This window comes from Neophocaena asiaeorientalis, unplaced genomic scaffold (genome assembly GCF_003031525.2).
Source record: "Neophocaena asiaeorientalis asiaeorientalis breed wild unplaced genomic scaffold, Neophocaena_asiaeorientalis_V1.1 scaffold147, whole genome shotgun sequence".
NCBI classification, from domain to species: domain Eukaryota; kingdom Metazoa; phylum Chordata; class Mammalia; order Artiodactyla; family Phocoenidae; genus Neophocaena; species Neophocaena asiaeorientalis.
Window position 1 is genome coordinate 5,569,802 of NW_020173758.1, and position 26,584 is coordinate 5,596,385.

General features: G+C 37.6%; 1 protein-coding gene across 1 annotated transcript in view; it reads left to right on the forward strand.

Annotated features, from left to right (window-relative positions):
* Positions 1-23,051, forward strand: part of PALMD (palmdelphin) — a 52,500-nt gene extending 29,449 nt beyond the window's left edge. Inside the window, exons 4-8 of the mRNA XM_024751251.1 lie at positions 15,177-15,291; positions 15,429-15,462; positions 15,584-15,697; positions 17,369-18,460; positions 22,698-23,051. Of these exons, the coding sequence (XP_024607019.1) occupies positions 15,177-15,291; positions 15,429-15,462; positions 15,584-15,697; positions 17,369-18,460; positions 22,698-22,741 (1,399 nt within the window). The 3' untranslated portion in view covers positions 22,742-23,051. The remainder of the gene's footprint in view (positions 1-15,176; positions 15,292-15,428; positions 15,463-15,583; positions 15,698-17,368; positions 18,461-22,697) is intronic.
* The last annotated feature ends 3,533 nt before the right edge of the window (positions 23,052-26,584 follow it).

Genomic DNA, 26,584 nt, shown 5'->3' on the forward strand with positions numbered 1-26,584 from the left:
TGTTATGATCTTCACTTTTTGCAGAGAGATTAAAGAATTCACACTGTTAGGAAGTGGCAGATCAGAGACTACTTAATTTGACTATCCAATGCTGCCTATAAAATAATGGCACACAGCAACCTCTGTGGACTGAAAATTCATTATCTTGTAAGAAGTCTTTGAAGCATGTTCTGTCCCTTGGTTCTGCTTTCTCCAAACAGTCTTTACCACAATCAGGATCTTCTTCCACGTCCAATTAATGTCTTTGTTAAACTATCAATTAAATGCCTATTCATTACCCAATTTCTGGCATCTCACTGCGACTTTATTTTAGATCTTTAGGATGTCATTAACCCATCAGTGCTCCTTTATTAACACCAAACGATTTTAATCCCCAAATATAAATAATAATAACAGTAATGGTTCATTTTTAAATGGCCTTGTGCAATCTACAAAGCAGTTGCACTTCCATTAAGTCATTTATTACTCACAGCAACCCTAGAAAGAAAGCATCAACACCTCCATTTCATAGATGAAGAAGTACGCTCAAAGAGGATAAGGGACTTCACTAAGATCACAGAGCCAGTAAAGGATAGATTTGGGTCTCAAAGTGAGTCAAATTCAGTGCTCTCCAGCTGTAAAATTAATAGAGAGCTATAGGTGTCAATGCTCTGGAAGTAGTAAAATACCTGACACCTAACAGCAAACTGCATTGTTTAAGGAGTAGTCCTAAAAAGATGTATTTGCAAAGAGCTAGTAAAGAATTTGCACCATCATGACCCATAAAGGCATGTTTATCTCATTAAAAATGTGCAGGGAACAGAACATTCTAAAGCAACATACGGAGACAAAAAATAACTGTGCATTGTCAGTATTAAGCAGCCTCCACTACTGCCTAGCATTATAGAAATCACGTTGCCAAAGCAGCTTTACCTGATAACTGAACATTTTTTCCTCAGATATTTCTAAAGCTGCTAAATAATCAGGTACATGTTTTTAAATTCATTCGTTTTCAGAAACAACTACCCACAGTGCTTAAGAAGCTTTTATTACCAGCTAAATACAGTGCATTTTCCTGTAAGCTCTGAATGGCAACCAAGCCAACTGATGAGGTTGAAGTAGGCAGAGCCATCCTCCTTCCCTAAGCAGAGAAAGTATCCCAATCCCTGAATGTGATTTATCACCCTACTTAGGTGCCTGCTCAAGGGTAACATTTGCCATCTGCCAGGCCTCTCAGCTACAGGATAAGATTTTAATAGGCACATCAAAATAGAAATGTTGCTATTACCTCAGAGTCTGTAGCAAGGCCAGACTGCCCATGAAGCTTGCATTCCTTTTACTTCCACGGTTTCATGCAATGAACTGAAAGAGCATGGTCTTTGTCATTCAAATCCCTGTTCTGCCGACCAGAGTTCATAAGCCTAGCCATGTTCTTTCATCTCTTTGGGCCTCAATTTGCTTGTCTGTAACAGTGGACCATCATAAGTCACTTCACGGGACTGGGATGAGTGAAACAACTTCATGAGTGCCTGACACATGGTAGGTGTTCAGAAAACATTAGATACTATTTCTTATAAGGAATCAAAAATAATTAAAAGAAGGACACTGCCTAGAGCTTTATCTGGAGATTTTCATCTTTTGGCTAAGAACTCTCATTTCTTTATGCTAGTACAAAGAATCTTTTTCTTTGAGTAATCTTAGGTTATCCCCCAACTAAGATTCTTTCCGTATGGAAAATAATTGATGGATTTTCTTTATGGTTTGAAGACTAAAATGTTAACAATATCAGTTGTAGACCAGGCACTGTACTAAGCACTTCATATATATTATTTCGTGAATTCTCACAACCATCTTATGAGGGAGATAACATTTAACAGGTGAGAAAACTGACATTTATAGAGGCTAATTTGCCCCATGTCATACAGCTAAAAAATTAAGAGCCAGAATTTAAAATAGAATTAAAAGTCCTAATCATAAAAATAAATTGTGTCTTGGATCCATAGAAAAATTTTACAAAAGTTAAATCCTACAAAAGCTATCCTCTACATCATTTTTAATTTCCAATCCAGGCTATCATTTCACTTTTATATGCATCATTTTATAGAGACATTCATGTGACTCTTTATCGTAATAAAAACACTCAGAGTTTCCCTGACTCACACATAACCTTTAAGTAAAGTATGTCTTCATATTTATCCTCTCATTTTTCCTTTCAAAGAGAGGCAACATTTCAGAAACTAAGTGGGTTTGCATAGTTCTTGTTTCTGAGTCACACGTTAACTCTGGAACAATATTAGTGAGCACTTTGACTTGGGCCCTGATTAATACCTTAGGAGAAAACATTCCCAGGGGGAAAACTCTATTGAACATCTTCTGAATCACTTTGCTCAAATTAGAGTTTCAATTTGCCTCCCAAATGAGCCCTGCTCTTAGTGTGACCACTGAACCCTTTACTTCCTGATTGTAGGCACAGGTGCAAATCCAGCACTGACTTCTCAGTCCAAATATCCATGCGCACAGATTTATAGGCTGAATTAGAAATCCTGTTCTATCACTTCTGTTGCTTTCCTCCATCCAATACCTACCCTCAAAAGACACCCCAAGCACCCTAAGAAGTGTCCAAGGGAGCTATGTCATCCACTTGCTAGGTTCCTCTTTGCTATCTAGCTACCCTGCAGTTCTCCATGACTCCCTCTGCCAAACTGCCTTGCATCAAGCTCCCTTCCACATACTTGCTACTTTTTGTACTGTGTCCAAAGACCTCTGACTTCAATTGGAGTACACAGAGTGCCTGAAAGAAATGTCATAAGCTTAAAATGCAAAAGGTTAACTGCCAAGGAGAATGATGCAAATATACTGCATTCCCTTTGAGAAGGATTATCTACTTCTGATTAAATGTTCCCTAGTAACATTTAATATTCCAAAGTACCCTTCTGACCATCTGCCTTTCTTTAATGCACTTTCATTCATCTCCAAATAGGCAGAAACTGCCTTCCACGTATCGTACTCAGGGGAAGGTGCGTGTGAAGCTTGGATTTCTATGTGATCGAATGTCATGAGAAAAGCTGGATAGTGGGCTGTTATAGCAGCTATAGCTGACTCACATCACTTAAGGGAAATCCCTCCACAAGTGGAGATGGACAACTAGAAAATGCACTCTGCTCACCAGCACGTAGAGCAATAAACTACTCAGTTAACTCAAAAGATAGCAGGCAAGATCCAATTTCAAAAAGGAACCCAAAGTACTGCTGTAGAAATATAAAGGTTAAATGACTTTGTCGCTGGTTATGGTTTATCAAAGTTTAGCTCATTATTATTTCTATCCAAGTTTAACCACTACCTAATGTTCTTATCTACCTGTACAAACCAATTGTACCTTAGTGAAAATAATGTCTCATCAAACACAGTGGCACATGCTGCATGGAAAATATCACAGGCTAAATGTTTCTGTCTTCCTGCTCTGACCCAACCAGCCACATCTAACATCACATTGCATGGAGATAGACAAGCTGCTCTTCTGTGACTACATAAGAGAAGATAAAGGGGGAAAAGGCAAAAAGGGAGAAAAAAAACCCACCATTTGTTTCTTCTTAAATTTGCTGTTGCCTAGAAACACACAAGAAATTATTCTGAGGCAATTATCTGAGTCAAAATCATTCCAAGCATGTTTTTCACTGCCAGTATTTGACTAACTAGTTTACCAGATTTGTAAGAGTTCATCTGTGGTTATTTTTAATTTCCCAGATATTCTGATTATTTTTAATTCAGGAGCTTTTTTAATTTAACAAAAAGAGCTAAGTTAACCAAATTTCCAGCATAAGGAAAGGGGGAAAATTTATCTCCCCCCACAAAAAAATACAATTCCTAGCACATAGTAGGAATATCTATGACTACATAGCTTAATAAATGAATGAATGATGGATGGATGAATGGACTTGAAAATACCACATATTTAAGGAGACCAGATGAAGATCAGTGATTTGAATGTTAATAAACTACAAAGGAATGTCTTGAAATTTTTTTTTTAATAAAAAATAAACACCCAACTATCTTGATTGAGTCAAGGGCAAAGTTACGTGGCTATAGTGCCCCTGGTTTTTGAGGCAATTGTTGATAGCATGTTTTACCACCTCATCATTTTACTTTCTCACTTTCCCCCTTCTTCATATGCTCTTTTATTTCCTTATTCCTGCCTTCCAGCATTCTCTCTTGCTCATACCTGCCAATCTCGTTTATATGTTAGTAGAAATAAGGATTAAATGGTTACCTAGAATAAACACTCCCCCACCACAATGGTAAGCTGAAAGGTAGATTAGAATAACCTCTGAGAGTCCTCTCCTCACCCGACTGCAATTCAGTAACAACAGCTATCCTTTACAGAGTACATAGTATGTACTAAGCATTTTGAGAATGACAGTTCTCTGAGGGCAGTCTAATTAGCCTTGTTTTACACATACAGACACTAAAGCACAGAAAGCTATGAACCTTTTAACAACTGACCTGTAAGTCACACACAGATCTTTCTGACTCCAGACCCTTTCCACCATGCTTCACCCTGCTTATTCTTGATTCATTTCAATGAACATTTATTAAGAACCTGCCACATATAAGTCTTTGTTCTTCTAGAGGAGATTTAAGAATCATAAACTCCTCAAAGCAAATTTTTATTTGTTTACCTCTCTTTACATTCTTTAACTTTTCAATGTACTTTTACATTAAATATCTCATTCAATACAATATTCGGTAACTTGAAACACAAGTTTAAGGCACTTAACAGGGATGCCATAGATCTTTGGCTGTATTGGCATGAGTAGAGAAGGAACAAAGGAAGAACTGAACAATCCAGAAAGTGGGAGGAGAGTTCGTTTCAGTGATCCATCTTCCAGGTGGCGGTCATGTTCAAAAGCAGAGACTCATTGTGTTAGAGAAAGGATCTGTGCTGCCATAGGGCCTAGGCTTCCCCATTCCCCAGGAGAGTCCCCAGACACTAAATTTATAGCTCAGAAAACTTCCACACCACCCCCTTGCAATGCAACTTTTGTCTGACATAAAACAAATGTCACTTAGTTCATTTAGACCACCCCAGGCTAACTGGTCTTTGTTGGTTATTCTGTGTTATACTGAGGTTGGAATTTACATTTTTGGTGTTCAAATAATAAGAGTCCTGTTCTTGGCATCAAATATGAACAATTAACACTAGGCGCAAAGTCATAATGAAGTGGATAGAAAGTAGAAAATATAGTGGCTGCTCTATAATACTGTCAGAGATAAATGTTAAGGGTTACAAGACACTAAGCTAGTAATTATTTCTGAATGGAGAGAGTCACTGGCTGTATACATCACTGAATATGTTTTGTCATTTCATAATATGGTTACAAGTAGTATATTCACTAAAATTAGTTTTCCCCTACAGCTTATTTTTTTTTTTAAGAAAAAAAAGCTTTCCAAAATCATGGATAAGCATACCTGCAGTTGACTTGCCATGACCTGGCTATGACAGTATTTGAAGGTCACTGGCAGAACATCTGAGAAGCCCATAACTAACCAATTTGCCATATCACACCAACCTCCCGGTGTACTTTTATTTGTGTTCATTTGAAAATCACATTTGTAACTCGCACATAAAAATAGCTTATTCCCTGAAAACCGGTTTGGATTCTTGTTTTTCATGGCAAATGCATACCTTAATTTACAAAATATTATTCTGAATGAGAGAGTTTGGTTTTCTACTAAATCACTCTCTTGAATGCCTACCAGGCAGTTTCAAATCGTGATAGCATTGTCTGCCCAAAAGATAATTGTTAATATTTACAGTTATATTAGGAGATGAGATTCACCCCTGTAAAATCTGCTCACATGTAACTATAAATTATTCAGCTTTTCTAAACATCTGCTCTGTTCCCAATTATCAGAGCAAACTGACACTTGTTTCAATGTCACTGTTGGGCCAGCTCTCTGCTTCTAGTTATCTTGAAGCTGCTGTGCTGTATTGCTTGTCCTGTTCTTCAGTGCTCAGGGTTAGAGGCAGTAGATCTGACTCGGGGCAAACAGTGTTTGCTGTATGCCAAATGCCCTTTAATTCTCTGGCAGGCTTACCCGTGGCATGTGATTGTTTGCACTTGTGGGTTAGAGCTTTCTTATTATACATGCTCTTCGGCAAGGGCCGATTGAAAGGCAATTCTTGTCCTATGTCCATGCATAGGAGCATTCTTCATCTTTTTTGATATACTTTTATTTCAGTTTGGTGAAAAAATGTGCCTGACATGTAGTAGGTGCTTAATAAAAGTTTGTTAAATGTTTGATGAAAGTTATTGGACCCCAACTTTAAAAATAAAACAAAACAGCCTACTTTCTACCTGATTACATACTCCCAATTTTATTTGGAAAATATAGTTTGACATTCCCATTGGCCACATTATCTGTAAAGATAAAATATCTATAACCTCTGACCCATTAGTAATAATGTATCTGCCCATTACATGTGACCAACACACAACAGTCAAGAATACCCGATTAAAGTCATCAACTATGTGTATTCAATAGTATCCATTGCAATTTCAGAGCAAATTTTTTAGATGAATTATGATTAAAAAATAAAATGACTCCCTTTTTTCATTGCAAACCTTAGCCATTCAATATTAACTAGCTTATGTCAACACAAACCATGTCAGATTTGATATATCATTTAGAAACATGTAAATTATTTAACCACTTGGAGCAAAGACTGATTTATTATTCTATTGTTACTGGTGAACTGCCTGAAATGCAAGATACTAATGATTAATTCTGCAAATCAACAAAAAAAATTATGAAAAAATTTCATAAAATTTGTCACACCAAGACTCATCCTCCAGAAGGTTATACAATAATTAACATACTGGGTTTTTTTTGCTTTAAAAGCCTCCAGAAGAACAGTGGCTTAAACAAGATTAGAAAGGTTCATTTTCCTCCTACACATAACAATCCTAGCTGGGAGAAATTCAAGGGAGGGGAGCGGCAACATTACATGAGATGATCAAGAGACCCTGTTTCTTTCTGTGTTATTGCTTTGCTTCCCCCTAAGGGATGCCCTTGGTTGTAAGGTTAAAGGCAGCTGACCATCACCACATCTGCATTTCAGCTTAGGAAGGGGAAGATAAATGGAGGGCAAACAGCTCTAGTTTAAGGATATGACCTGAAAATTGCAGAGGTCACGCTTGCTAATACACTATTGGCCAGAATTTAGTCACATGACATCATTTCAATGCAAATAAGACTGGGAAATGTAGTCTGTAGGAGGGCAGCAGGGAGACACATAAAAATCAGGGAGTTCTATTACTAAAAAGAACAGGAGAAATGGATTTGGGGAGAAATCAGTGGGTTGTCAAAGCAAGCTAGCATATTCTTTCTTTAATTAAATAGACATTGTTTATTAAATTCATTTATTAAATAGACACTATCCCCATAAATGTTATGAAAATTCTAATAATGCTGGAGCACTGCTTTTTCTATTCTGTCTAGAACAGTATTTTCAAGGACAGGTGTGTTTCTTTTTTTTTTTTTTTTTTTGGAGTGGAGCACATTTTATTTATTTTATTTTGGGGGGGGTGTTATACATGTTTATTATCTTTTTTTTTTAACCTCTTTATTGGAGTATAATTGCTCCACAATGGTGTGCCAGTTTCTGCTTTATAACAAAGTGAATCAGTGATACATACACATATATCCCCACATCTCCTCCCTCCTGAGTCTCCCTCCCATCCTCCCCATCCCACCCCTCTAGGTGACAGGTGTGTTTCTGATGCTATATTAGCACCATGCTTGCTCTAAAATCATTGCTTTCAAGGTTGAAGATCAAATCCAAAAATGCACCCGGTAGGTTTTCTCTTTCACTGGAGTTGTCAGAGAGGGCCCTCCTCTCCCTAGAAAACTGAGGAAGAGAAAGGAGTAACTAATCATTATTTAGGAATTCCTCTATGTCAAGCCCTGTGCTAGAGACTTACAAACATTATCTCATTTACCTCCTTAAAACAGCCCTTTGTGAATATTATTCCTTAAATGGGAAAACTGAAGCTTGGAGGGGGTCAATAATTATGCCAAGTGAGTTAGCTTTGATATGAGCTTACTTTCTGTTTTCATGGGTAGAGCTGGGGAAAAAAAGTGGACCTCCCCCCCCAAAAAAAAACCCTCACAAAACATAGGTAAACCACCAGCCACCTCCTGTTCTCCCAAGATTCAGTGGGGAAGAAAAGAAAGAATCTCTGGCCCAAGGGAAGAGTCAGGGATTACAACTGCTTACAACTCCATGTTGAATTCAACACCCTGTTGGAGGCAAACATATCTGAAAGTCTGTAAGTCCCAAAAAGAAACTGGGTCCTTCTTTGTCTAGCCTGAGGTGGGCTTGGAGAGGTGATCCTAGCGCTTCCATCATCTGGTCTCAGAGGTACATTAATAGTGGCACAGCCTGGGTCTAAGACCTGCTGACTCAGGCCATCCCAGAGAAGTGGCCATTTGGCGCTCTCTTTATATAGTCCTGGCTTTTAATAAGAGAGCTTGAGTTAGCAAGACTAAGTATTAATTCATCAGTCCTTTCAAAGTATATAGCTAAAGCCAGTCATAAATTTAATTTCAAACATAGCATTGGTGGTTACTTTCAAATTGTGGAGCTGTAATCAAATTGTATAACGAGTTTTATATTTAAGACCTAAAGCTTCCATTATTTTGAACAATAATCTTGTGTCCAAGCAAAGAAAATCTCTCTATAAAGTAGCACTAGGTTAGGAAACCTCAGACTCTTTGAAAAAGACTATTCTAAGAACTCCTACCAAAAACCAGACCCAAGCAGCCAAAGAGAAAAATGACAAAGCCTGGACTTTAATCCTGGTCGTACTGACTAGACCACTAAGCAGAGAAGTTCTCTGCACAACAAAATCACTCCAATGAAGACCAGGAGAGAAATATTAGCTTTACAGGTAATGAGTCAGCACTGTTACATTGTGGTAGACCCCAGCTAGCATTTCAATCTTCACTTTATTATCACAGAAAGTAAAAAAAAAATCCTTTCGTACTGTTGAGCAAATGAATGTTGTTTGTAAGTTCATAAGAATCCATTTTTTAAAGTTTTGCTCCCATCGTGGCTAATCAGCAGGGAGTTCAGAGCTCAGGCTCTCTTGGCGGAGACTTGATTTCAAATTCCATCCTGTCACAGGCTACCCGTAAGCCTCTGGACCAGTTGTCTTTCTAGGTGCCCAGTTTGCTCACCTGTTGAAAGGAACTAATAACAGTACTCATGGGGGGTGTTGTGAGGACTAATTAGACCAGTGCCTGGTACGGTGTAAATACGCAGTACATATTAAATGTTGTTATAATCGCTAACAAGTGAGGTACTGTAAGGTAGGGCATAAACTTTTGAATTTTTTTCTCCTGATTTCTCGTTTGTTTGGCGCCCAATAGCAAACCCCGTCAGGTTGTTAATCCTTGTTAACACCACCAAAAACGGAAAGAGATAAATGGACCCTTAGCAGCAGAAAAATTGTCTTCTGAAATAACCCTTTCTTGGCACATGCAGCGTTAATGTGCTGTCCTTTTTCTAAGACAATAACTTGCATGTTGGAATTGGATTGGGGATATTATCTCATGATGATTAAGGAAAATTATTACTAGAACAGTGCATGAAATGAAAGCTACCTGCTTTCACCTAGGGAGCTCTTGAAAATAACCCTCTTTTTCTCCAGCAAATAAGCAAGGAGAAGAAAGATTCCAATAATGGATAGCATTACAAATCCTTTTTCATGTACTTTGCTTATCTAAATTGGCACACGGTGCCTGCTCACCATCTCTCAGAAACTGAGAGAGGTACTAACCCATCCATCAGACCCCGCCGAACAGCCCAGGAGGCACCAGGAAGGATATTTCTCTTTCTCTGCTGCCTGTTTCTCACCAAACTGAATCTGCATTTCTAGGAGCTTAATTCCCATTCGGGAAGGTAATACCTTCTAGAGATGGGGGTGGTAGCACTTATGGAAATTCTAACCCATCAGCTGAGAGATAAGTAGATGAAAGTTAGAGAGTTATCCCCCAGCGACCTACCCGAAGCTTTCCAAGTAAAAAAAAATTAGTTTTACATATGCATGTATATACACATAAATTTATATTTTTATATGTAAAACTAAAATTTTATATATGCACACACAAAAATACAGACATACATATATACATATATGTGTATACACGAATGTACCTATACACACATACAGATATATAGATATATATTTCGCCAATTCTTCACTTATACTTGCTAAATTTTCTCTCCACCCGAAACCTTTAGAAAAGGATTGGATATGAGGCCCTAATTTAAGCCCTGCATTTTGTTTGGTTTTGTTTTCTTTTGGGCTGCACCACACGGCTTGTGGGATCTTAGTTCCCCAATCAGGTATTGAACCTGGGCCCTCAGCAGTGAGAGCACGGAGTCTTAACCACTGGACTGCCAGGGAATTCCCTGCATTTTTGGAGTTTCAAATCAGGGTTAAGTATACTCTCAATTATGAATGATCACTGAGCCAGGAAATAAATATATATTTATAGAGAGAGAGAGAGCAATTTGAAAATCAAGTGAACCCAAATGATAATTTTAAATAAAAATAGGATGATCAAATTCTATTAAAAAAATAATAAGTTTGAATTCTATATTACAGCTAAATGGAAGAGAGAAATAATGAGGAAAAAGTAAACATATACCAGAGGTAGATATTTCAAAATCTCTTGTAAAGCATGTATCAAGCACCTATACTACACCAGGCACTGTATTAGGTGCCCAGCGTTTCTCCACTTCAGCACTATTGACAGTTTGAACCAGATAAGTGTTTGTTGTGGGGGACTGTGCCGTGCATTTAGAATGTTTAGCAGCATCCCCAGCCTCTACCCACTAGATGCCAGTAGCACTTCTCAAGCTTTGACAACAAGAAATGTGTCCAGACATTGCCAAATGACCTCAGAGAGAAAACTGCCATCAGTTGAGACCCACTGTACTAGCTATACAAAGATAGCACCTGCCTACCAGTTGTAATTTTTGTTTTATGTTCCTTAAGAATCCTCATTTCTCAAAACCTTGGTACATCATCTGGTGTAGAGGTTGTGAGGACTCTTCTTCTACAGCTGGGCTACCACAGTGCCTGCCCCTCTGAGTTCTGGTCTTCTGAGAGGGTAGGCTAGAGAGAAGCTGGTTCCTTATCTTCAATTACTATTTCCTAGGTCTCCCATTACTTCCACTGACATGCTAATCTTTTAGAAAGCTTTGTCAGGACAAAAAACATCTAAAGTTTTTCTCTTAATAATATTTATGTTATCCACAAATAATATACAGAAGTATCAAATCAACATATAAAAATAGCATATTGAAGTGAGAATTTTAAGAAATGCTGAAATGCATCAGTAAGCATCTCCTGGCAGAATTTTGCAATTCTAAGTAATTAGCACCAAGATACTTCCTTATTAACCTATTTAATGGAGAGTTGGTTGTAATTGTTATAAAGAAGAGAAAGGGGTGCGTGTTTGTTTCTATTTTCTTTTCACAAACATATCATGATGTGTCATTTGATGACAACCTCATATTAATTCAGCTTTCACTGAGGACTTGAACACCTTCAAAAACATTCATTAGCAGATACTCTGACGAGGTTAGCAGGCTTTCAACCTCATATTCTTACAATATTAGTCTAAAGATATTCATGAGAACTACATGATACTTCGTTATGCATGGGCCTCTCTACAGAGGAAAACAATACCAGTGCATTTCATACTTCCCTGAGATGTAATTGCCCACGCAGATCAAGAGCTCTATCTCTGTGCCCCAGAAATAGAAAAGGGCAGAGACAGGAAGAAACTAGCATTTGCCAAGTGCTAGCTATTTCTTTTATTTTACTCCTTATTAAACCCTACGAAGTAGATAACATTGCCCAGACCTCAAAATGCTTAATTGCCCCAGGATTCAGTCCTTGGAATCCCTAACTTTCTAGGAAATCTTATCCACTCCTATGGCTATAAATACCAACTCCCAACTTTATATCTTCAAACCCAGACTTCACTGAGCTCCCAACTTTTATATCTGTCCTCTCCATATCACCATTTGATTGTCTCACATTTAACACTTCCCCACCAAGCTCCTTCCTTCTCCTTTCCAAGTTAGTTTGGTCAATTGCATTCACATTTTTTCAAGTATTCAGATTACAAACATTGGAATCACCTTTGACATCTCTCTTTCTCTCACTTCTCATATGTAATCTATCGACATAGCCCGGCAGCTCTTCCTTTGAAATATTTCCAGCATCCAATCACTTCTCACTCTTCTACCAGCAAGGACCCTGGATTAAGCCATCTTCGTCTGAATTATTTCAACAACTGAGACCTCCATGTTTGCCCCCCTCCAGTCTATTTTCAACACCGCAGCCAGCCAATGTAATTGTTTAAATTTCATGTCTTGGCATGTTTCTCATCTGCTCAGAATTCCCAAAGGCTCCCCAAAGGCCTTACCATGCAGAAGGCCCCTATGATCTGGCAGCTACCCCCTCTCTGACTTTATTTCTCACCACTCAGCTCCTTATTCCCTTGCCTCTCATTTCAAGTTTTCAAATTACTCTTCCCTCTCTATGAAGCACACTCCCACAACACCCTTGTGTGTCCCTCCTTCATTTCTTTCAATCTCTACTCAAATGACACTTTGTCAGAAAGACTCCCCATCACCACACTCTGTAAAATAGAGCCCCTTCCCCAGGCACTCTCCGTCTCCCTTATTCTTCTGTTTATAGTCCTTATGCTACTTTTTTCATGGAAACATTTTTCTTCGTAAATAAATGTATATATGTGTGCATATAAACATATTTGTTTATTATGTATATATATTTGCATATATGTGTGTTTATAAGTATATATATGAGATACGTATATGTATATATATGTATATATTCGCATATGTATATATACGTATATGTATATATATATAAAGTCCAGGGCTAGATTTGACCCTGGGTCATACACACACAACATTTACAGGAGTTGGCAAATCTAGCCCTGGCCTACTTTTTATATAGCCATGAGCTAGAAATTGTTTTTATATTATTAAAAGGTTATAAAATGGAAAATACAAAAGATGAATATGCAACAGAAACCAAACGTGGCCTGCAAAGCCTAACGTATTTACTATTTGCTGGCCCCTGTGTTAGTGTGTTGTACACTAGAATGTTAAACTCCTTGAGAACAGGAACTCTGTTTTGTTCACTGTTATAACCCAGCAAATAGGATAGTGCCTGGTATAAAGTAGATGCTAAACAAACATTTTGAATGAATGAATGAAGACAATGAGACTTAGCAAGGTCTGGTGACTTGTCTAGGGTCACCCAGGAACTTGACAGATGAACCAGAATTCAAACCCACGTCCGCCTGGTTCCACAGCTGGATGCTGAGGTCCCAGAGCTTTATACAGCAATGACTTGAACCTTCTTGTTTTCTCCCCAAAAGCCCCTCATTAGACTGTCTCTAACATGCTGTCAGGTAAAGGACCCTGCAGAACAGGACATGGAATAGGCATGGTGTATTGCAGAAAACCTTTGATAATTATACCATAATAACATTTACATCTGATATCAATTATATGTAATGTGCTTTCAAATACATCACTGCTTCTTAGCTTCACCATGTTTCTGTATAAAGTAAGGCAGGTGCTATATTCTCACTGTACCTGTTACAAAACTGAGTTTCAGGCAAGTTAAAAGAATTGGCTCTCACAAGTAATGAGTAGCAGAAACAGAATAATCCAGATATATCACTTTCAGTATAGAACTTTCTACTGTACCAACCAACATATATCCCCACAACTCTACTGATGGGCAAATGTGCTCCATGGATATGGAGGGAATTTAATAGAATGGCATCACGTCTCAGTAACTTCTGAGAAACCAGAGGTACTGCATTTTACTTGGAGTTCTATGATATGCAAGAAAACCTCCTCAGCTATAAACAGCCAACTACCAACAGCTAGAGGCAGGAGGAAAGTCAGAATTTTGAAACAAAAGCAATAAGTAGAAGAATGATCTGCTTGGACTTTTATTAGTGTGACAGTAGCACGGGAATTTTGAGCTGCCAGATGCATGACCATCTTAAAGAAGGAAGTCAAAAAAACTGACAATTATCTTAGCTGACAGTAATACCCACAGCTGTCAGCTCCTGAACTAGCTGCTATATCTAAGCAGCCATCATTTGAAGCAGCTTATTTGAAAGCTAGGAGTGTTTGGCTGAGAAACTACATGCGTTTCATGGCTGCCCAGGGCCAGCTTTACTAACTTTGTGAATGCTAGTGGTTGTCTGTTTTTATCCAGGATAGAGGTCACGATGCCACACCCTGGAATTAACTTGAATCAGACATGTAGCTCTAAACTAGTCTAGATACCAGCTCAGAAAGCAGCAATCTAATTTCAAATGTCTGTTTCTGTCCCTACGAGTTCCCTTATACTTTGTCAGGCCATGTGATAACATTTTTTTTCCTAGGAAACGTAGCCTCCATAAACAGCAGCAGCTGAGGCCACTGTACTAGATTTTGTCCATTTCTCACCTCTTCATTCTACTCTCTATAATATGGTACAACTTTTAGAGAACTGTGAAATTAAAATGAAGTGTCATTCTCAATGTTAGGATATGCAGGGTTTTTAAGTGTTAAATATCTATGATTTTAAATCAAATTTAATAATTATAATGTTACAAAGTGTTGCTTGGCTAGAAAATAAAATTATAATGTTTTCTCCAAACAATTTATATGAAAACTTGTGTAAGAAAAATTAGCAATCTGCAGGATAATGACAGATGGACCATTCCTTTTGGTCCAACTTTAAACTTAAGTCTCTTTGTAAAACAAATCTCTGTTTCATGTGGAAGTAACATTAGTAGTTGCAATGAAGAAAATGGGACCAAGGGTCAAATATTTTACCTAAGAATCCCCTTTGTCAAAAATAAAAAATAAAAAAACTTTAATTGAAAATTGTTGAGCCAAATTCAGGTATTGGGTATCTTCTATGTACTTAATGTGATGTTTGGTGTGATGCTAAGTTCTTAGAAGGTATCTGGATACTTACATTTAATATTCCAAGTAAAATTTGTGTATGGGGAATATATATTTGAGAGCTCTGTATTTGGACTGTCTTAAGTAATATAAAGTATATCTTTTTGTTAAGACTTGAGAAAGAGATCCAAGATCTTGAAAAAGCTGAACTGCAAATCTCAACCAATGAAGAGGCAATTTTAAAGAAACTAAAATCAGTTGAGAGGACAACAGAAGACATAATACGGGTAGGCATTAGCTAATTTAAAAACTGAATCCCTCCCAAAGTGATTCCACAAATAGTATATAATTCTTCAAAGTATATCCATATTTAGAATTTATTTTTTAAACTGTATTAATCATGGAGAATTCTTTTTTCTTATAGTCTGTGAAGGTGGAAAAGGAAGAAACATCAGGAGGTATGTTTTTGAGCAGCCTATGCTATGTCTAACTGAGATATTTTTTGACAAGTCCACTGAACTTTTTCCCTTTATTGTAAATATATTCTAAATATATTTTAAATTAATATTGATTTTACAGAGTCAATTGAAGACATCTATGCTAATATCCCTGACCTTCCAAAATCCTACATACCTTCCAGATTAAGGAAGGAAAGAAATGAAGGAATAGAAGATGATGTACAAAATAGAAAAGGTATACGAAAAATCTGTCTTCAATGGTAGGTTCTCAAATTCAGATTTTACAACATCAAATATTAGCAACTTGCTGTGACATTCTATCCTTCCAGATTAAGCAATGGTCCATTTTACAAAGTTCCATGAGGTATGTGAGTCACTTACAAAAGTAGGGATAATGGGGTTACAATATTTATTCCACGCATTTCATTCCCCTGCAAACTAGGTAAGAACAGGGAAGATAAAGGCCTGAAGGAAACAAGAATCTCTTAAAGCAAAGCTCCCCTGCTCAAAAATATCTCTCCCAACATATTCCATGTAGTAGACACTAGAATAAAATGAAATGAAATGAATGAAGTGAAAATATTCCCCTTGAGAAGGCTCGGCATTATTTACCCCCATGTGGGAATGATTTGCATGACACTAATACTTCAAAGCCCCAGGGAAAATGAAGGCTTGTATTGGAGCAGAGAGGGAACCTTTGAATTTTAGAGTGAAAAGAGAAGCTACACTCTATCTGCAGGAAGTAGTCATTCATTCATTCATTCATTCATTCAACAAATATTCAGTGAACCCCCTACTCTATGCCAAGCTCAGTTCTCACACTAAGAATACAGTAATGAATAAAACAAAAAATCTCTGCCCTCATAGAGCTGACATTCTAAGGGAGAAAATAGATTAAAAATTAGGTAAACAAATAAAATATATCATATTAGGAAGTGAAAATGCTAAAGAGAAGAAGAAAACAGAGAAGGGGGATAGGGCAAGTGTGGGTGAAGGTGTTGCAGTTTTATTTGGGTAGCCAGGGAAGGCCAAGAACCACTGGGCTACGGAGGAGAGATGACATGCAAGATGCATTCACAGAGGAAGGCGGGAGCACACAATAAAGCAGGCAGTACAACGTTGTAATTTTGCCCAGGATCCCATTAGCTTTACTCTGCCAGTTAAAATCACAGCCCTCAGGATCTTGCCAGGGACATGAAGCAGATTTCAACTTCCCCAAAATCAACCAGTTCTCCCCAGTTCAGTTGTTTTAGTATAGCTGATAGTGCTCTATTTTTAGCCCTTCTTCAAAATGGGAGTGAAAATGAAAAGAAACATAAGGCAAAATGAGAAGCATGTGATTCTAGCCTACTCCCTCCCTCTTCTATACCAGTTCTACATTTAACAACCTCCCAGTTGGGAAAATTTTAGAACACTCCTCTCTAATTTCAACAGGCTGCTGGCCTGTGCAGCAAGGCTGTAACAATAAAATATACAGTGCTTGGCCTTTTATCTACAGTAATGCACAGAGCGATATATTCTTCCTCACTAAAAAAAAGATCTGATCCCTGAGCAATGTAAAGAATGTAAATCTGTTGTGTTGGATTTATTCATTAGAAAGGGGATATCTTTTGATTCCCCAATGAAAATCCTTACCATTAGGAGCCATCAGTTTCTTTTCTCCAATCAGCTTCTCTTCTTCAATCCTTTCCATTTTTTCAGTAATTTCATACGTCCTTACATAAAAACCCATGTCATTAAACTATTAGTCATTATGTAATTAACGAATAAAATCAGCAATTTTAAAAAGACATCTCATAAAAGAACACAAAGGGGATACTTAATATAAAAATAAACACTGTGAAAGCTAGCTAGTTTACAAGAGAAAAAGTTAACTAAATCAGGGATCAAATTTGTCTCTCAACAGCTTTGTATGCCATGGAAATCAAAGTTGAAAAGGACTTGAAGACCGGAGAAAGTACAGTCCTGTCTTCAATACCTCTCCCATCAGATGACTTTAAAGGTACAGGGATAAAAGTTTATGACGATGGGCAAAAGTCAGTATATGCAGTAAGCTCTAATCACAGTGCAGCATACAACGGCACAGACGGCCTGGCACCAGTTGAAGTAGAGGAACTTTTAAGACAAGCTTCAGAGAGAAATTCTAAATCCCCAACAGAGTATCATGAGCCTGTATATGCCAATCCGTTTTGCAGACCTACAACGCCACAGAGAGAGAAGGCAACTCCTGGACCAAACTTCCAAGAAAGGATAAAGATTAAAGCTAACGGACTGGGCAATGATGTGAATAGATCCACACGCAACATGGACAATGGACTTTCAGAGGAGAGCGGCAACAGCTTCGATCACATCAGTACCGTTCGGCCAATACCTCAACCCCGATCAATGCTTCAACAAGCAGAGGAGACACCCCACACCCAGCAAAAGAGGCTGATGACTCCTTGGGAAGAATCAAATGTAATGCAGGACAGGTATGCTCCCTCTCCAAAGGCGGGACTGAGTCCCAGCGAAGCACTAGTTGGGAAGTCAGAACGTCAGGGTTCTTCACCTACTTGCCAGGAGGATGAGGAAGACATTAGATATAATATTGTTCATTCCCTGCCTTCTGACATGGATGAGAAAGAACCCGTGACAATGATTTTCATGGGTTATCAGCAGGCAGAAGACAATGAGGAAGAAAAGAAGCTTCTGACGGGATATGACGGGGTCATCCATGCTGAGCTGGTTGTGATTGATGAGGAGGAGGGTGAAGGAGAAGCTGAGAAACTATCCTACCATCCCATAGCCCCCTACAGTCAGGTTTTCCAGCCTGCCAAACCAATACCACTTCCAAGAAAGAGATCAGAAGTTAATCCCCATGAAAACAGAAACCATAAATCTCCCCACAAAAATTCCATATCTCTGAAAGAGCAAGAAGAAAGCTTAGGCAGCCCTGTCCACCATTCTCCACTCGACGTTCAGAGAGCAGGAGATGGGACTGAGGATCCCTCCTTAACAGGTAACAAAAATGACAAGGTTTGTCACTGCTGTCTAGTTCTGTGATAATCTTCTCTTTGTGTTGTTACCAAACCCTCGTGCTTTCAGCTTTTTTTTTTACCACTTCATAAGCTAATACATGCTAAGATTTTTTTATTAATGCTGATATGAACTGTTATCATCATAAGCAAAGTGATTAAGTCACTTCAAAAGATAAAGAAAGTGAAACAAAAATGTGTTGCCTTATTTGGGTACTGCATTGATTGACCTTAGTAACTTGAAATTCATCTTCTGGCATGGTATGGGTGTGAATGTATTTGAATTACTATCATGTTGGATCATCAATATTAGATCTTTTCCCATGAGAATCGAAGCCAGCTCTTTTTTTGTGTCTCTCTGTGATTTAAACTTCCTGCATAAGTTAACAAATTGCCTTAATTTTGCAAAAAAAAAACAAGAAACAAATTTTATTTTCAATGTGATATTTTATTACTTTGTTATATCTTGTTTCTCTATACTTTTATAATTTTATTAACTTTATTTCCTTAATTTTTCTACATTTTAAAAAAGAATATCAGTTTATTCTACATTATCTATAACATTTAATGTCACATAATCTTCCCTACCTTAGAAATTTTATTTTTTTATTTTCTAAACATTTGCATTCCACATATTCTCATTCTCTGTAAAGTTTTAGAGCTATCTAGCTTTTCTAGCATTGAATAGAAAATAACACTTTTTCTACAAAACTAATAGCTCATCAATTTTAGATTCTTTATTATCACTTGAATATTGTATTCTATTTATTTGTAAACAATAAATAAGAATATGATAAAATTAATTATAATAGCTGATAAAATGAATTATAATAGCTAAAGACATAAATCAAATTACCCAGACATACGTACTAGAACTGTGAAAGGAACAGTAATTTTAAATGTTCTAATAGAAGAATTTTCATTAAAAAACAATAACTATTGAGTCCCAGCTAATCCAGCAATCAAAAAACCTGATAATTCTACAGAACTGTTGGTAGTACCTGCACCATTCAGGAAGGATTCTTTCTTCCTCTGCAACCAAGAAACCCAGTCTTAGGTTGCCAATAATACGATAAAATGGACCTCTTCCATTTTTTAAGTAGTTAAATTAGACATACCTATTGTAAATTTAATTACCTGAAGAATTTCTAAGCTCTTGGTAAGTGCGCACTTATATTATCTTCCTAAATCAGAGTTGAATGGTGTGTCCGCAAAACGGAAACCTGATAAAACTAAAAGCTCCCTTCTGTTATGAGAATGATCAAACTTTGCAGCTTAAATTCATTTTTTAAACAACACCACCGAAGACTTAGAAAACAGGAGCATGCTGTTTATGGTCAAGAGCAGTGACATTACACACTATAAAACCTCCCATTTTTTAACTTGGATGTTAGCCAGCTCCTCCCGAATACCCTTATTCCTTCTCCCCTACCCATGTCAACACATATATCCCAGAGAAAAAGACAGGAAGTGACTAATGTTTCCAGACAACACTAATCATGCCACTGAACTAAAATAATGAAAACAGGAAGACCTTTTGCAGACAAAGTAACAATACAAATGTTGTACTATCAATCAAATCATCTTATAAACAGAATGCTCCAAATTCCTTGCCTTCTGTTATGACATCATTTTACATTCCCATTTTCCAATTCACCACATGGATTACAGAACTGATATTTTTAATGGGTTTTTAAAAATAAGTATATCATATTGACATACACCTTCAGGGTACGTCCATATTCATAGAATATATAGCCACCTATGCATTTCAATTTCACAAGCACCAACTAGGTTGAGCTTCTCCCTCTAAACGCCTCCCCCCAAAAAAATACATATTGATACTTGAAAATCCACCATTTCAGTCCATTCCTTTATTTATGGTATAAGTGCCCTACTATATAGAAATATTCCTAGTAGGCACAATAGTTAATAAGGGTAAGTCTCTTTTCTCTTAGTGTAAATGCTGTTATCAAAGCCTGACCTAAGAGCAATTTTTAACTTGAAAAAGAACATGAAGGAGGAAGAAAGATGGAAAAAGGTGGAGCCTGGAGACCCTAAAGATCAGATTTTTTAGCCAAAACTTTGAAAAGGATAAGACACAACAAGAAAATTTAGGCAAATTTATGTCCATTTATTTATGTATCAATAAATATAACAGGATCATGTTCAAAATATCTGGCTCAATGCCAAATGCATCTAATGAGTGGCCCCTGTAGGCTTTTACTGGGACTCCCCTACTATCCCCACCAGCCAGACAGTTGACTCCCTTTGGTAATCCTCACCAACCTACTTTTGTACTCCTTTTAGCTCTGTTCTCCCCTCTTACAGATGGCAGTGGCATTTCAGGATGAAGAGGTAGGGAAACTCAGCTCCGGGGGATTCAAAAGTTATTGGTGGCAAAATTGCCAACCTGTGGCAACCATTAGAAGCCAAGGGACACCGAGAGTAAGGAGGCAAGCTCTCTTCCCTCAAGTTAATACCAGCCAAAACTGTGCATCTGAATTGCTATGAGGAGAGGAGATACAGAACAGAGAAGAACAGAAAGGAGAAGTCAAAAGGAGAGCTGATGACTCAGATCTTTTAGCTGCTACACCAAGGGGCCTTCCCATTGCCAAAAGCTGTGTCCCCACACATCTACTTGGAACTCACACCATCTACTCACCATAGGCCTAAAGAAAGGAAGAGCAGATTCTAACAATCTAGAATTCTTTTTTCCCCCTGAAGAAAACGGGACAGTGAGTTACTAGATTACCCCACTCCTGAGGATGCAAACATCCAGGATGTCCTTTAAGAACTCCACTGAAAATCCACAGCACACTGGCTATGCCTGATTTACTGAATCTAAGTTGAGGGGTAGCTGTAGGGAGGAGGATTTTGCCCCAGCTTTAAAAGAGACCTTCAAAAGTCCCTTAAGATGAATGTTTCCTCTGTTTTCATTTTTGGTATGGGCAAGATAGAGGTCCAAAAATCCCAAAGTAAAACCTATAAAGACTTGCCTTCTGCCTTCTGCCTTCTTGCTGTGAAAGCACAGTCCTGTCCTTCAGTTTCACCGTCCGACATCTCCCAGCAATCGACACCATCCTCCTGGCTACAGAGCAAAGGAAATTCTCTCAGCTGGTCCTGAATTCAAGGGAATATTCTTGATCCTGCCACTGGAAATAATCATTTCCCTTAAAATTCCAAGGGAAATAAAGCTCTTTGACTTCATTTAAATGAAAACATTTCATATAAGTAGAGTGAAAATAAAAATGACCATGGCCTTCTTACAATATTAGATCCCCAACCTTCTCGTATTTGTGAAAAAGAGCTTCTTAGAAATAGGGTCATTTCATTTGTTGATAGACAACTAATATATGGCTGTGAAATAAGAAAACATGATTTCCCTTTTTGATTTATTTTAATTAAACAAAATTTTGCAAACAGTTAAATAGCTGGTTCTTGGGCCATATTACACATGATTGTAATATTCAGTGCCTTGAAAGCATCTCTCAACTTTTGGAACGTGACTGAGACAGCTATACTCTGTTCTTAAATATTAATGGCATGATACCAGAACATCAGAGAAATGTTATGAATTTTAAATCTACATTTTTAAAATGGTTTCTACATCCAATATACCATTAGCAGTGAAATATTCTCAAAAAGATAAATTTGCCCTTTGAAAGCACATATAACATATCTTGACAAAGACATTTTATCATGACTTCAACTCCTAAATACTGGTTCGTATCGTTTCATTATTAAAAATTTTGTTCTTGCTATTCTATATCCAAGGATGAAGCCCTTTGGGATAACCAAGTTTGATGAGTTAAAAGATAACCCAACCATCATGAATTAGGGTTTATGTCAATGCTTTTTTCTCTTTAGTAGTACATAGCTCAGAAATACGCACAAAACAGTCATTGACCCATAGCTGTTTATCTATGGCTAATAGTGATACTGTGCACTAATCCTGTATTTACTCAATTTATGCTGTGTTTGCTTTTAATTTTTATAGAAATAGGTTCCTTCTAGCTCTGAACCTGCTTCTTCCCTAAGTTAACCATAGCTTATTATTTCTACTATCTTTTTATGCTACTAAAACAATGCTCACATTGTTGGATAAAATCATCTGAGGTATGTTTCAAACTTTCCTGCAATCTATGTAATGGTCATTTAGAGTGAAAAGTAAAGCTTTTTTTTCCATAACTCTCTCTCTATTTTTTCTTTATTTTGCAGCCTTAAGGATGAGAATGGCAAAGCTGGGGAAAAAGGTTATCTGAGAGGTGTACCATCTACGTAAACACCCTTTGAAGAAGAAACTAAGAAACATTTGCAAATTTCTCTTCTGGATATTTTGTTTCTTTTTCCTGAGATACAAAAAATTATAATTATACCCATATTAAGCCATGTGAATAAGCAGTAGTCATTATTTGAAACAAATACCAAAAAAGCTGGGGAGAACAAACTCTTAACTTTTCCAGTTACTCGACATGATTCAGTGGGGGGGAAACCAACATATTTTTATTGTATTGATACCAAAGCATTTCTAATAAGAGCTTGTTAAATTTAAGAATAAAGTTATTTAAAATAGCTCGACTATATTTTATTAACTGACCTTGTAATTTTGCTGACACAAAGATTGAAAGATCATAGGAAGCCACTGCACCTCATCACAGAAATATTCATCTTCAACTCTGACAAGTAAACATGCCATCCCAAGTCAACAAGGCTCTAAGACAACTACATCCTCCTGCTAAGGACCAATTCAATTGAGACTTAAAACTCTTCGCATACATTTTAAAGGTGCATGCAATAATTATCCTCATATTTGGGGACTGGATTTGGATTATCTTGATAGCATACATGACTTTACAGTTGATAACCAATATGTTCAGTTTTCTTGAAATATCTTTTCTTTCATTCAGTTCAATGTGAACTCCAGGGTACAATGACTGATTATGACCCAAGACTGTTGGATGGAGGACTTCCCAAATTCTCAACACAAATCTGATCTAATGTTTGACCAATTCTTATAAACAAGTTAGAATCCTAATATTAAAACATTATAAGAAAGTGTACAACATTTCATTCCTAAGTATTCTTGCCAGGATATTAAATCATGATTTGAAGGAGAATACTCCCATACCAATTATTTCCTGCCTTACCTTGTTATACTGCCCTCCATCCAACACCCTCAAAATCCACTCAAATACATCTTCCGCTGGATCGTGCCAGTGCTAATTATCCAGGTCCTGACAAGTCTTTCAGTGAATGGTCTGTTTTCTCTTGGGAAAACACTGAATTGCCCTGGTGAGACCATGATGAAATTATCTTAGCTACTAGTGTGGAGGCAATGAGAAGTAAAAGAAGTGGATCCTGATGAGGGCAAGCATTACCTGGAGAGCATCAGCCTCAGATGAGGTGTCTGCAAGGGGCAGTTGTTCTCTAGGAGGAAAGAGCTCCTCTGCTGGCCTGGAATGTTCCAGGAAATCTGGAAGGTCAAATTTCAGAAGCACTTTAATACAAACACCCCTATCCCAGGTCCAAGGGTCCCATTCCTTCCTTTTCATGCTTCTGACTTTAGCATAAGTGACTTGTCAAATTTGCACATTCTTTTGTAGCTCTGCCATCCTTGTGATTAAATCACTGGGTTTGGGTTTTGGTTTTTGTACACAAAAGTTTATTAGAACATTGCCTGGCACCTAGTAAGTGATCAATAAGCAAATGAATGAATAAATGGTTCAGAAGGGGAAAGATGTAGTCTGCAAGGGGAGGCTGTGTAACACCAGTTGGGTTCAAGAAACATAAGCCTGAATCTGTCTGGCAGACCATGAGGCATGGACCAGGGCTTGTATGCAGAAGTGGCCCAGCATGGCCAGAAGGTGTGGGAAGTGGGAACTGGTCTTTTGCCTGGGGGTAAAGCGGGCGCTGCTGCAGAACTGGCTACCAGGTGGGCAGAATGGGGTCTGAGTGCAAAGCTGGAGCCGGTCAGTCAGGGCTCCCGAGGTGAGTCTGGACCATCTACACACCAATCCACTGGCTCCTGTGCTCAGGGAAAAGGAAAGCTTAAAAACGGAAGTGAGGTGCCTTCTTGCTGCTATTGCCATGCAGCATCCCTCCAGTACCCTCTACTGGCAAAGGCTAACATTGCTTCAACTGGCAAAGAAGAAATGTTTACATCACAAAGCAGGGCAAAGGGTGGATTTGGAGATGAAGCATTAAATGATGAAGATAAAGATGAAGAATTAAACTGGCACTGTCCACTCGTTTTTCTACCCAGCTTCCGTGTTTATCTTTCTACATACTGTTGACCATTCAAGCAACTAAAAAACAACTGTTTCCATCTAATAAGATGCAGCTATCCTTTAATAAAAAAGATCTCACCTTCTCACCCAAATGAGGAGACACACACTCCCGAGTTATGCTACCCACAGCTAACTATATTCAACCTTAAAGAACAGTTTTAGATTAAGAGAAAAATCCAAAACATAATACAAAGTTCCCATATACTCCACACCCAGTTTCCCCTATTATTAACATCTTACATTAGTATGGTACATTTGTTATAATTAATGAACCAATAGTGATACATTATTATTAATTAAGGTCTTATAGTTTATTCAGATTTCCTTAGTTTTTACCTAATGTCCTTTTTTCAGTTCCAGGATCTCATACAGAAAACCACATTACTTTTAGTTGTCATGTCCTCTTAGGCTCCACTTGGCTGTGACTGCTTTTCAGACTTTCCTCGTTTTTGACAAGCTTGACAGTTTTGAAAATTACTGGCCAAGTATTGTGTAAGATGTCTCTCTATTGCAAATTGTCTGATGTTTCTTTCATGATTAGACTGAGGTCATAAGTTTGGGAAAGGAAGACAAAAGAGGTAAATTGCCATTTTCATCACATCATATCAAGGGTACGTACTTTCAACATGAAAGTGCATACTGTTAATGTTGACCTTGATAACCTGGCTGATATAGTTTAGTCAGATTACTTCACTGTAAAACTATTCTTTTTTGCTGTACGCTTTGGCAGGAACTCACTATGCACAGCCCATACTTAAGGAGTAGGGAGTTAGGCTCACTCTCCTTGAGGATAGAGTATCTACATCAATTATTTCAAATTCTTCTGCACAGGAGATTTGTCTATTCTCCCACATTTGTTTATTTATTCAATCATTAATTTAAATCAGTGTAGACTCATGGGTGTTTACACTACACTTGAGTTATAATCCAACACAATTTGTTGCTCAAAGAGCTCCAGCTCTGGCCACTGCAAGCTCTTTCAGTTTGTTCCTATGCACCTTTGACATACACCCATAAATGTTTTGAACATGAGATGACTTTCCATTTCATCAGATCTTCTTTAGTTTCTTTCAATAATGCGTTGTATTTTTCATTGTACAAGTCTTACATCTCCTTAAATTTATTCCTCTTTTATTCTATTTGATGGTTGTGAATGGAATTGTTTTTCTTTTTACATCTTTATTGGAGTATAATTGCTTTACAATGGTATGTTAGTTTCTGCTTTATAACAAAGTGAATCAGTTATACATATACATATGTCCCCATATGTCTTCCATTTACATCTCCATCCCTCCCACCCTCCCGATCCCACCACTCCAGGCAGTCACAAAGCACCGAGCTGATCTCCCTGTGCTATGCGCCTGCTTTCCACTAGCTATCTACCTTACATTTGGTAGTGTATATATGTCCATGCCTCTCTCTCGCTTTGTCACAGCTTACCCTTCCCCCTCCCCATATCCTCAAGTACATTCTCTAGTAGGTCTGTGTCTTTATTCCTGTCTTACCCCTAGGTTCTTCATGACATTTTTTTTTCTTAAATTCCATATATACGTGTTAGCATACGGTATTTGTCTTTCTCTTTCTGACTTACTTCACTCTGTAGGACAGACTCTAGGTATATCCACCTCATTACAAATAGCTCAATTTCGTTTCCTTTTATGGCTGAGCAATATTCCATTGTATATATGTGCCACATCTTCTTTATCCATTCATCTGTCGATGGACACTTAGGTTGTTTCCATCTCTGGGCTATTGTAAACAGAGCTGCAATGAATATTTTGGTACATGACTCTTTTTGAATTATGGTTTTCTCAGGGT